General features: G+C 37.7%; 1 protein-coding gene and 1 long non-coding RNA gene across 2 annotated transcripts in view; one reads left to right on the top strand and one right to left on the bottom strand.

Moving 5' to 3' along the window:
* The window catches only part of LOC114805369 (uncharacterized), a 78,066-nt gene that overhangs the window by 12,774 nt on the left and 52,607 nt on the right, over positions 1-12,685 (top strand). The window contains exon 2 of the long non-coding RNA XR_008470888.1: positions 4,764-4,823. This is a non-coding gene — a long non-coding RNA (uncharacterized LOC114805369). The remainder of the gene's footprint in view (positions 1-4,763; positions 4,824-12,685) is intronic.
* On the bottom strand, positions 11,058-11,882 carry LOC105213404 (translation initiation factor IF-2). Its single transcript, XM_011186228.3, has one exon. It carries the CDS (start codon positions 11,741-11,743, stop codon positions 11,207-11,209), a length of 537 nt encoding a protein of 178 aa, XP_011184530.1. The 5' UTR covers positions 11,744-11,882; the 3' UTR covers positions 11,058-11,206.

The following is a 12,685-nucleotide window of genomic DNA, read 5'->3' as shown; positions in this document are numbered from 1 at the left end:
AGTCTGCACATGTAAATCGGTGCCGGTGATGGAGGTCGAACCAATTTTTTTTTTTTAATTTTTATAAGTTTATTTTCTTTAAGATTTTTTTAGCTACCAAAGAAGTTATAAAATTCCAAATTTTTTCGAAGTTCGAAAAAAAAAATCACTTTTTTAAGAAAAAAAAATTGACTAAGTTGCAAAACAAGTAGTTTAAATAATACTTTTGTCCAAATTCAACTACTTTTGTCTAGTTCAAATGGAAGATAATTTAATGCTGAAGCTAGATCACTTTGGTTTTTTTCGATCGGACATATATTCGTTTCGCTATCGCCGGCACCGTTTTCTAACACTTGTGAAAATGAAAACTCGAGAAAACGCGCTTTAAAGTCTGCCTGAGCATTCGCACCTGCTCGACGCTCGGCCACTTAAACTGCTCTAGCTTCGAAAATATGTCGAATTGGCCTCTGGAATTTTAAAGACATATTCTTGTATAGTTTTGGAAGATATTTAAAACAAAACAAAAAAATCGATTTTTTGAAGCCTGTAAAGCAGACTACTGCCTTAAGTTCTGACCACAAGGGTCAGGGCCTAAGCGAACGAGAAAAGGTTTATTTCTGAAACGTCGAAAGAGCGCCAGTGACTACTAGTTCGAATCCTAGCTTATTTTGAAACCCTTTACTCTAAGAATAGTCGGTCAAAGTGTTCGTTATTTTTTTCTTAAAGATTTCGTAGCAATTTTTCGCTAGAATCTGTTTTATTCAGCCAAGAGCTGTTAAGAGCTTTCCGGTATACAAATGATTGCTTAGATTTGGGATTAGTGTATGAAAAATCCCCTCCTGTCACAGAGGGGGCCGCGGTGTGTAAGCCAAACAAAGGCAAATCACAATTTAATTTCAGAAAAACTTGTTTACACTCGCGTGCAATCAAAAAAGCAACACACAATTTAATTAAAACAATTTATAGCAAACAGATGAGCAGTTTAAACAGAAATGAAGTTGGCAAAAAAAAAATTGGCAATATTCGTTAGAGAAAAAAAGACAAAAATCAATTAAAAATCTCTGCGCCTGCGGTTTCCAATGTGCGCGAGCATTTCCGCTGACATTACTAGCAAATTGAATATTACAAAAAATATATACTATATACAACAACAATAACAACTGTGTTCAACATATTATTAAAGGCGTGCGGGGTAATCAGTATGGCAGCAAATTAAATGCGCAATCACAAGTGAATGTGGCTGACCACCAGACAACAAGAGCAACAACAAGTAACAGACAAATAGCAGCAGTAAATTTAATAATCACATGCAAAAAAATTAGCAACAAAAAAGTGAAAAATATAAAAAAAAATAAAATTATATGTAAAAATATAAATAAAATATAGCTTTATAAGTAAAAAACACCAAAATGCGCATCTGTAATAAATTAAAGCCACCGCACCACAGGGTTGCACAAAAAAAAAAAAACAGAAAAAATACGTCCATTTTCTATTAGATGACTAGAAGCTCGGCTCGACAGCTAATTTTTCATGAGTATTAGAAAATTGTCACTAAAAAAATTATTTAGTATTATAATCTTATTTCATACAGCCAGGGTTACATTCAATGTGAATGTGTAGAATTAAAAAAAAAATATTTTAGCCATAAAATGAAGCTTTAAGCACATTAAATGTGAAGTATTGTTGCATTTTTTGCGCCAATCGGTCATTAATCAATTTAAGATTAATTCATTAGTTTTGCTCTTGGCCAGCAGCAAGCCTTCACACAGTGCATATATGTATACGTATACAAATAAAAGCAAATATTAGCCAACATATGGCGGCAATAAATTGCTAATTCGTTTTGATGCGCTTTCAACGACTTTCTACATTATATTAAATAAATTAGATTAAATTAAATAAGTTTTCATTTCGCGCTTTTCACTTTCGAAACAAAATTTTTGAATTTAAAAATGTTCAATGGAAATAATTTTCGAAACTCTTTTGCATTGTCATGCTATTTAAATGTGATTGTTTTAAATGCGCTTGCATGCGATAGCGATTTGCATACCTACCGACCTGCTCTGCTGTTGTTGCTGTGAATTATGAATATTAAATGTGTGTTGCGTATACGCCAGGTTGAGCGCCATTAAAACTGCGCTGCGCTGAGACTATAACAAATTATGTTTCCAAATATTTTAATTAGCAATAAAACGTACAATATTTTATTAAAATTAATGATAATTTCATAAAAGCTGTGACTGTGGCTGTGAATGGTGTATTCAAGTGCCAACACAAGCGAATATTTTGTATTTATTGTTGTTGTTGCGCAGATAGACTACTATTACTGAAATCAATGCATAAATATTTGCAATAATTGCCAAAATTTGATGGCGGCAATTTGCTACATGCGAAAAGCTGTAACTTCTGTAACTCACACACACACACTCACACATACGAATGCATTAGCCTCTGTGGTGCTTTTATTTAGTTTTCGCTCACAAAGTTCGAATTATAACAAATAAGGAAAGGCTAAGTTCGGCTGCAACCGAACATTTTATACACCACTAACCGATATATGCGGAATAAAGCCCACCGTGTTTTTGAAAAACATATAATTAGGTACATATATGGGAGCTAGGGGAAGTTATGACCCAATTTTAATAATTTTTGAAACAGAAAATAATTTCCTCAGAATTACATTAAAATATCTGCTCCACACTGAAGCTCTGCTCTGCTCTACCGGGTTACCGGAACCGAATATGGGGTAACTGATTATGATGTTGCCGGGACCGGAAATGGGGCAACCGGATATGGGACATGATGATATCACCGGAACCGGATATGGGGAAACCGGACCCAAAAATGTGAAAGCCGCGGCATGGGTGACGGTGAATGGGCCAACCGGAAATGACGTGGCCGGTTATGGGGCATGACCGGGAATGCGGTAACCAGAACTGGATACGGAGTCACCGGATATGGGGCATGACCGGGAATGGGGTAACCAGAATTGGATACGGCGTAACCGGATATAGGGAAACCGGAACCGGATATAGGGTAAACTAATATGTTGTTGTCGGGACTGGAAATGGGCAACCTAGTGGGGCAATGAAGTGGTCGGATATGGTGCATCCGGAAACGGAGACTATGTCACCGGAACCGGATATGAAAAAACTGGAAACGTTGCCGGATACGGGGTGACCGGAAATGGGGTGACCGGAAATGGGCTGACCGGTAATTTTGTAACCAGAACCGGAAATGGTGTAACGGGATATAGGGTGGCCGGAACTGGATATAGGGTAATGAGGGAAACGAAATGAGTCAACTGGAACCAGATATGTGTAAGGAATGTGGGCGTGGTTATTATTCGATTATATCATTTCTAATGGTGTGTAATGGGGTCCGTAAGTGAACGACTGCAGAAAGTTTGGTTTATATAGCTTTATTTGCTTCCGAGATATTCACAAAAAAAAACGTATTTACGGGCGGGACATGCCCACTTTTCAGAAATAATTACATCCAGATATACTTCTTTCTAGTGCGATCGTTTATATATTTTACTTGTATAGCTTTGTTATGACACTTTATAGGTTTTCGTGGTCATTCATTCATATTGCGGTTTTTTTCGACCATCAATAGCAATCCTTCTACGGTCCCAAAGAACATTTGTACCAAGTTTCGCCAAGATATCTTAATATTTACTCAAGTTATCCGTTGCACGGACAGACATCAATCCGAATTTCATTACATCATTACAAACAACCGTTATGTGAACAATACTATAATACTCTCTTAGCAACTTTTGTTGCGAGAGTATAAAAAATGGAGACTGAATAAATATGTACCGTTCAAGGTACAGTTAATTTTAATGCATACATATAAACACTAATATGAAATGGTACAATTTAATCGAAATGCAAATAAACAAAAACAAAAGCAAGAACAAGCTATGCGCGGAAAGTGAAATGAAATGCATTAATGTCAAAAGTAGAAAAGCGAATATCAAATATAAACGTCACACAAACATCACATTATTAACTGTTATATGAACTATAACAAAATGCGCTTCGCTGAGATTACCGAGATTACAGAGATTACTTGCTTTTTGTTATTTTTAGTCGCCACCAAATTCATTTCAATTCAGTTTTTTTTTTGTTTTTTTTCTGTTTTTTTTGTAACGGTGCGTGACAACTTGAGTGACATTTAACCTGTGTTAAATGTCAAATGCGTTTGAATACGATTGTGTGCTTACAGCATTTGCCGTGGGCTTTGTTGTCGCTGCGGCTTATCAATATTTAATGAAAATTGACAACTGTTTATTAAGTAATTAATGAGCTTATATTTGTGCAGATAAATGTCGACATTCGCTCATACAAACAGCCAGCCACGCATATCAACTCGTTTTAATACACATTTTAGTTGATATACCTTTGCGTATATGTCACATTCAACATTTAATTTATATCAATTAACACATAAACACGGCTACCGACAATCGACAATCGACGAGCTTGTTTTATGGTACATGGGGTTGACAGTCAAAAATGTGTGTGGAGTAAATTGTTGACTTGTAATGCACTTGAATGACATGCAGACAGCGTAACAAGCATGAAGTGTCAAAATTTGCGTTCAAATAATTTCAGGCAACTTAATTAAGTGGATAGCAGTTTTGTGTTGACTCACTCTGCACACTTATTTTCACTAAGAGTTCATACTCAATACTCATTTCGTTATTGCTTTTAAATTTTATTTTGCATAATCCTTGGCTAAAAAACTATGTTTCGCTGTTTTTTGGTATATTTCAGGTGGCATAAATCTACAAGAACAATTGCAATAACAGCTTTACTTGTAAATCAGTTCAAATGGTGAGTTCTTTTTTAAATTCTTCACTTATATTATTACACGTAGACTTATGGCACTTTAAGATTACAGGAATGAACGTCCTTTTAATAAAATCTCGTATCAATCTGAGATATATTCGATCGAGTTAAGCAGCTATGTCCCGATAAACCATATCTATAGCTTTAATGAGACTTTAGACGACCTTAACTGTACAAATGTCATTGCTAGATTGAATCTTCTCTTTTAACATTTTTATACTCTCGCAACAAATGTTGCTAGCATCAAAGTTGCTAAAGAGAGTATTATAGTTTTGTTCACATAACGGTTGTTTGTAACACCCAAAACTAAACGAGTTAGATATAGGGTTATATATACCAAAGTGATCAGGGTGAAGAGTGGAGTTCAAATCCGAATGTCTGTCTGTCCGTCCGTCCGTCCGTCTGTGCAAGCTGTAACTTGAGTAAAAATTAAGATATCTTGATGAAACTTGGCACATTTATTTATTTAAATGAGCAAAATCAGACCACTGCCACGCCCACAAAATGGCGAAAACCGAAAACACATAAAGTGCCATAACTAAGCCATAAATAAAGCTATGGAAATAAAATTTGGTATGAAGGATCGCACTATGAAGGGGCTTATTTGGATGTAACTTTTTTTTGGGAAGTGGGCGTGGCCCGCCCCCTACTAAGTTTTTTGTACATATCTCGCAAACCAATAGAGCTATATAAACCAAACTTTCTGCAGTCGTTTTTTTTAGCCACTTCCTAATACAGTCCAAAAATGACAGAAATCGCATAATAACCACGCCCCCTCCCATACAAAGGTTAGGTTGAAAATTACTAAAAGTGGGTAAGCTCACTACCCAATAACGTCAGAAACACTAAATTTCAGTTAGGAAATGGTAGATAGAAGCTACACTCGGATTCTTTTACAAAATGGAAAATAGGCGTGTCGTCGCCCACTTATGGGTCAAAAACCATATCTCAGGAACTACTCGACCGATTTCAATGAAACTTGGTTTGTAATAGTTTCCTTACATCCCAATGATATGTTATGAAAATAGGCCAAATCGCTTCACAACCACGCCTACTTCCTATATACCAGAACTTTGAAGACAAACTGAATCGTTTACTTTACAATATATAAAGTAAGTACTAGTGAAGATATCGGTGCCGAAATTTGCACAAATACTAATAGTGTGGCAGCCACATTCTAAAAATCGCCGAAACGGGCCATAGGTTTTTAAGGCCCCATATATCGAACACTAGGACCTCGGTGCTTCTAACCTAAAATTATGGTTTCCAACTTTCAATGGACTTTATAAAATATATATGACGAATATGTGGGTCAAATTGTGTATTATATAATTTTAATAAAGTTAAATAAATAAATTGCGAGAGTATAAAATGTTCGGTTACAATTAGCCCGAACTTAGCCCTTCCTTACTTGTTTGTTTAGGTTTTGTTGGTTTTTGCTGTATTTTCTCTGGAATTAATTGTCACTTTATGGTTTATGCCAATTGCTTTACATTTTATTACCATTTTAAACATTTAATTGATTGTTTTTGAGAGTGAAAGAACAACAGTAAGATTTTGTGGTGTGCAATTTCTCTTTTTTACACTTTTAACTCATACATATTTACTCCCTATCTTACTTTATGCATTCTTTGGTAATTTTGAGGTTAGATCAGGTATGAGTATATGAGGATATGTTTACTATCTTACAATGGAAACAATTTGCTTAGAAATATTTGCAATTCACACTTCAGTCGAAGCCAATCGATTTATAAAACAATTGTTTGAACACCTTTAACAATACCAAGCTAACCAATGCAGCTCTTCAATTATGGCATACACGTCGTATGAGTGACATTTGCTGACACATTACCAACACCAAGCGCGCATGCACCAGTTGAACATTTTAAGTAGGCAAACAAAAAAAAATCAATCGGTTTTAATATAAATTATGGCGCATTGTGAAAAATTCAAAAAAAAAAAATGCGAAAAAAAATAATTATGAAAAAAATTCAACAGCGCAATAAATTTCAACTTTAAGCGTTTAAACTTTAAAGCATAAATGCAAAAATCAAACAATTTTAAATCAAATGCGCTGCACATACATACTTATATTGAGGCTTTTGTACGAGTATATGCGAAAAAATATTATATAATTTTTTATTTATTTTTTTTTTTTTATTTTTATGAAATGTGTTGTGCGCTCGGCTGCACCAAGTGCGCTGATTTGACACACACACGCACCGCATTCGTATTAGTTGCAAAAAAGAAATGAATGAAGGCATATATGCAGACTAAGTGTAGAGCGCGCACACACACACACACACACACATACTCACGCATTTGAACGCATTTATGAATGCATGTAGATGTGTGTGGGTGTGTGTGTGAGTACACGCCTGTATAAATATTTGCATTTACCGAGCATTTGGCCTGCATTTTTATGCATTCACACACACACTCTAAAATACTATTACTCACTTGTGTGTGTGTGTGTGTTTATTCTCCCGGCGAATTGCTTTGTCGCATAGAAAATTGAATAAAATTCAATGCGTCGAATTCAGTGTTTTTTCCCGGCGCTACATATGCTTAGCTTTTATTGTTGTTGTTGTTGTTGTTGTATTTTTTATCGTTAAATAATCATTTGTTATTTTAAATGTGCACAGCACCTGCTGAACAGCAGATTAGAAAACAAATATGATCTTTGAGTCTCAATTTCCTCGCTCTCGAACTATTAGTAAAAAAAAAATCCGGTTGAGGTTTTTTGTTGTTGTTTTTGTTGTGTGCTCGCCACAGACCGAGTATAATTGAATGCACACACAAATGTCCGCCCATATTTGTCCTGGCTTAATTGCGTAGTTGCAGCGGCTGCAGCAGTGTGTTTACAAAGATTTACAGCGTCAGCACACACACACACACACACACTCACAAATACAAAAACACAAACAAGCATACATTTATTGTTTACCGAAGCTGAGTAAATATTTTTGCGGTTGCAACGGTAATTACGCATACAAATCTGCAAATATAATATATGCAGCTTTAAACAATTTTACCGTTACATAAGCAACTCTGCTGGTGCGTGTGTGTGGAAAAAGATGCAAATAAAGAAAATGTTTGCGCAAAGTTTGTTAGTTTGCCAGTTTGCTTGTTTGCCTTGTGCAAATACCGTCATGGCAAGCTTGCCTCGGCCGCCCACTGTGCGCTCTCGGAAGCTTTCATTCAGAAATTCAAACACAGAACTGCTCGAAAAGTCACTCACTCGGATGCGCATTGTTTTATTTATCAAAATAAATTAGTTTGAAGCAAAACAAATACAAATATTTTTTTACATTTCTCAACATTCCCCAATCCTGCGCTTTGTGCTGTCTTACTTTCGGAAAAACCAAAAGCGTTTGCTCGGCGTAGGACCTGTCGCCTGTTCGGGTATAATGTTTGCGTTCTCATCCTCTTCGTCGTCGTTGGCACTCACCCGCGCTTCCGGTTCTGGCAGTAGTTCAGTGTCATCTTCGGCCGCGTCGGCTGCGATCGGATCCACGTCTTCAGGCAAATCTTCAGCGGCTTCCGCTTCATCCTCCGCCGCATCTTCTTCATCCAGCGACGATGTTGTCACTGAGGCCACTACTTCGGCTGGCTCAACGGTTGCCTGGCCAGTTGGCAGTGTGAACGGCACTTCCGGTTTGTAACCTGCCGCAGGATACGGAGCTGTCTGTGGATTTTGCAGCGTTTTTGCATTGGTGCGCGTGCGTTGTGCCAACGGACTGCCAAAGCTATGCGCCAGCAGCAGAAATAACAGTATTGACAAAGAGATTTGTTTCATCTTCACGAGTGAGGTTCACTTTTGCGACGGCAGGCTTTCAAGCTTTCGAGCTAAGTTCACAACTAATCGAGAATTATTTGAAAAAATCGTTGGAAGCGTTTTCGGCATTCTGACGCTGACTAACCGTATACGAAATAATAGTAATTCATGATTTCGAATTAAAAGCAGCCGGTAAACACACAGCTAACTTTCGGCAGCCGAAATTCTTTACGTTCCTACTATGGGCATTAGTCAAGTTGACGCTTGCTGCACACACCTCTGCATACTAATTTTAATTCAATTCTCAGCGCTTGTTTTTCGTTTTGCTACTACTTTTCCTGTCAAATGTTGCCTTTGTTGTTGTTGTGCGCATAATCATGGTCATACATGGTATTCACATGCCCAGAGTTTGTAGTTCCAAGTCAAGTACACGATTCTTCTTCGCATTATTATTGCTGCTGTTCTCTTGCTGTTGTTGTTGTATTCGCCGAAATAGTTTGCTTGTTGATTATTGATCACAGCCACGTCGCTAAATTGCCCATTCGCTTGTCTACATATGTCAAACGAATGTCAGATGAATGTCATACAATAAACAAAATTGGCGTTGCGGCTGTCCATCAGCGGCAGCGTTGAAGTCGAAATTATAGTCAAACGAATGGCTAAGTTTTTGACGGCTTGACTAGTTGGGTGCATTTGATTTCCGAAATTTTAGAGCTGTCAGCAATAAAAATATCATAAAACCCCTACTAAATAATTTTAACTCGATTATGACAAGCTCACTTGCGTACGAATGTATGCAGCAAGGTTTATGGATTATTGATATTTTGAGTCGCCAAATCGCTGACTACAGCTCGCACTATTTATGTGGCTTTTTAGTGTAGCGAATTTGCATGCGAGCATTTAAACGCTCATTTTGGCGCTATAAAGTTTCGAAGGTGCCAGTAAACATTCGTGGTTTTATGTTCATGTGCGTTTACTTCAGCTTGAGTGGAGACGACGCCAGGTCGTTTGGGCTCCACAAACGTTTTCAACAATTGGCGTAAGATTTTATTTGATAGACACATTTTTTAGCCACAAAATACTTAAATTGGGGATTCGCCTAGAAAATATGGGAGGGTTGTATTAGAATAGAGGGTACTAGATTTTAGTCGAAGGGTTCTATGGGACCTCTTAATATTTCTGAATATTGCTCGAAACCTAATGCATTATGATATATAACTACATTGCTTTGGCTTTTGGTTTTTCCCTTCTCAAGACAGTCGATGAATATTATTCCATGCTGATTTCAAAATAGACGTCATTATTTTACAAGCTGAGCTGGCTCGTCTGTATTACACACGGATGACTGCCGATTGGATCGCGGAGTGAAATTATCCTTTGTCAAAGATCGATTAAAATATTCGGGTTCATTGCGATTGAACAATTATAAAGATTGCTCAGAATCATCACTTTGTTGTTAGTTTTAACCTGTTGTGAGCTAACTCGGCTTCATCCGCTTTCCACAGAGTTTTCATATAGCCAAATTAAAGGATATGTACAACGTGTTCTCTTGATACGATTATCCGAAATCCGTTCACCGATTTCTGTGTTGAACTTTGAATTTTACGGAATTCGGCAAATAAGTTTTGAGTGTTTGCTTTTACAATTGTCCGATCACTTATACACCTATCTTTTGGAAGTTAAGTCTAATCTCGAATATATCAAACTGAGTCATGAGACATGAGTATGAGTCATGGCATATCCTACTACCGTTTTGCTGGGACTTATAATTTTATAATTTTCTAATATATTTTCGCTTTAACAGTAATTAACCAACTAGAATTTCATACTAGAATGGTTATATGTATATAAAATTATTAACTTCTCGGGAGACAATTTTTTTCTAATGCACTTAACTTTTTTACTGCACAATCTACACATGCATAAATTAATACAAAAGAAGAGTGTAGTTTCTAGATTGTTTTTATTTTTATTTCCCTCTCTCTCTCTCTCTACTTTCGTGAAGGCTAGTGTGTGTACAGTCGGCGGTACCATTGTACGTGCGTCGAATATTTTAAGTACAACTAATAGTTTCATGTGGGCAAACAAGTCGAACACACATCCGTGCATATGCAAAACAAATGTGAATTTCTGAAAAGTTTACGAAGTAGTGCCAAGGTTAGCTGATTTTCAAGTTCAAGGGAAAGTACAAGTTCGTGCACAAACTCACAAACAACGATAACAGACTAAGCCTCTTCAGGCAGTTGCAGAGCAAGTAAATGGTTTATAACTTTCCTCCAGGGAATTCAAACAGTATCTTTCACATTCCATTTCACTTCATAATTGAATTAAATATTAAAAGCATTAATGGAAAGTTCATACATTGACAGCAGGCCAAGGTGAAAAATCAATATGTTGACATGATTAGTGGATCAGGCAAGCGAAATTAAGGAAAACAATAATTGTTTATCGTTAATAAAAATATAAATGTATTTATTTGTATCGCTTGTTTAATAATCGAATTCAACGTAACACCAACCTAAAAACAAATTTGAAATGAGTAATTCACTGCCCTAAAACCACTCACATTCCCTATGACTCATTCATCAATTTATTTCAAGATGTAAACCACACCGGGCTCAGCGCGCACCAACTCGACGACTCCCGGTGCAGCGGGCACAGCTTGCAGGATTAGCGGCTGTGAGCGCACAACACCGCGTGCGCGTTGTTTGGCCAAAACGGATTTCTGACGGGGTTGAATTAAGTTCGCTGAGACGACGTCGACCTCAGCGGCATCGGCGGGAGCCGACAAAGTGGTAGTCTCCTCTGGTGGACCATAGGTTGGGTCGGGTGTGGGGTCTTCCTCTTCCGGTGGTCCGTAGACCTCATCGGGGAGTGGTGCCTCCGTCTCTGTTGGCAAATCGAAGGGAATCGATGGTGTGACTCCAGCTGGTGGATAAGGCGCTGGCTGATCAGCCGCTACAGCTGGTGGCGCATCGTCCGGATTATCAGCGACCTCGGCCTCTTGTCGTGCAAGGAAACGGCCTGGTGCGCGACGTAGTGCTGCACGAAAACGTGGTGGCTCAGCCTGCACCACTGCTAAGGTGGCGGCGAAGAGTAGCGCCAGAAGTGCGGTGTACTTGTACATTTTGCGGTTGAGTAGTTTGTAAGTGTTACCACAGTTGTTAAATATCCTTTTGGTTTGAGGTTGGCGCCGCTGCTACTGACCTGCTACACTGCCACTGGCTATTGATTGCAAGAATGCTATCTTAATCCCATCACTATGGCACTTTTATACTTTGGCACACAAATATGTTCGTTTGTGAACTTCATTCATCAAAGCGATTCTAAAGTAACTGTTACGCTCAATTACACGCACAACTAGTAGGCCTCCTGCCAAATTTGGTGCACCACGGCCAGTCTTATTGACGCCGGTCGCCAGTCGCTACAGGTGAACGCTTCCAATAGCTGTGCGACGACGCGTCAATTACTTGACGCTCTTCACTGCCTTTACGTGACAATAACGATAAGGTTGTTCCGCTCGTTTGACTGCTATGCCAAGGGCCAACGGCTAATCGAGTGCCAAATGTGGATGCCACAGACACATATAATTTAATCACATACAATTTATGAAATAAACGCGAATGTACGCAACTGATTCTTTGCAAAAATTATAGACAAAGGAATATGTCGTATCATTGCGGAGTGCTTCGTAGTTAAAAAAAAAATACAAATAAGCGTTCTGGCTTTCTTATTATTAAATACTTCATTAAGAAGTTTCATGAGTTGCCTTCGCCCTTCGATAACTCAATCAATGAACTCCCATTTTCGATTTTCACAATCTTCCATTTGTTGGATTGAGACTACTATACCAAGAACAACCCAGTTCCCAATAATATATTAGTTAGCAATTAATCTAGCGCTAAAGTAAAATGTTAAAACTTCAAACAGCATTGCCAGATTTTCATATTCACTCATAAATTTCTACATTGTCACTCTTTAATATTTTATTTCCCGCTTAGCCCCGAATTACCAAATGTTTGCTGTTCCCAAATGTGGCATACGTTGACCCTATAAACACCTATTTTGG

The sequence above is a fragment of the Zeugodacus cucurbitae genome, chromosome 4, assembly GCF_028554725.1.
Source record: "Zeugodacus cucurbitae isolate PBARC_wt_2022May chromosome 4, idZeuCucr1.2, whole genome shotgun sequence".
NCBI lineage: Eukaryota > Metazoa > Arthropoda > Insecta > Diptera > Tephritidae > Zeugodacus > Zeugodacus cucurbitae.
Note: the sequence above shows the minus strand (reverse complement) of the source record. Positions and strands in the feature narration are given on the sequence as shown.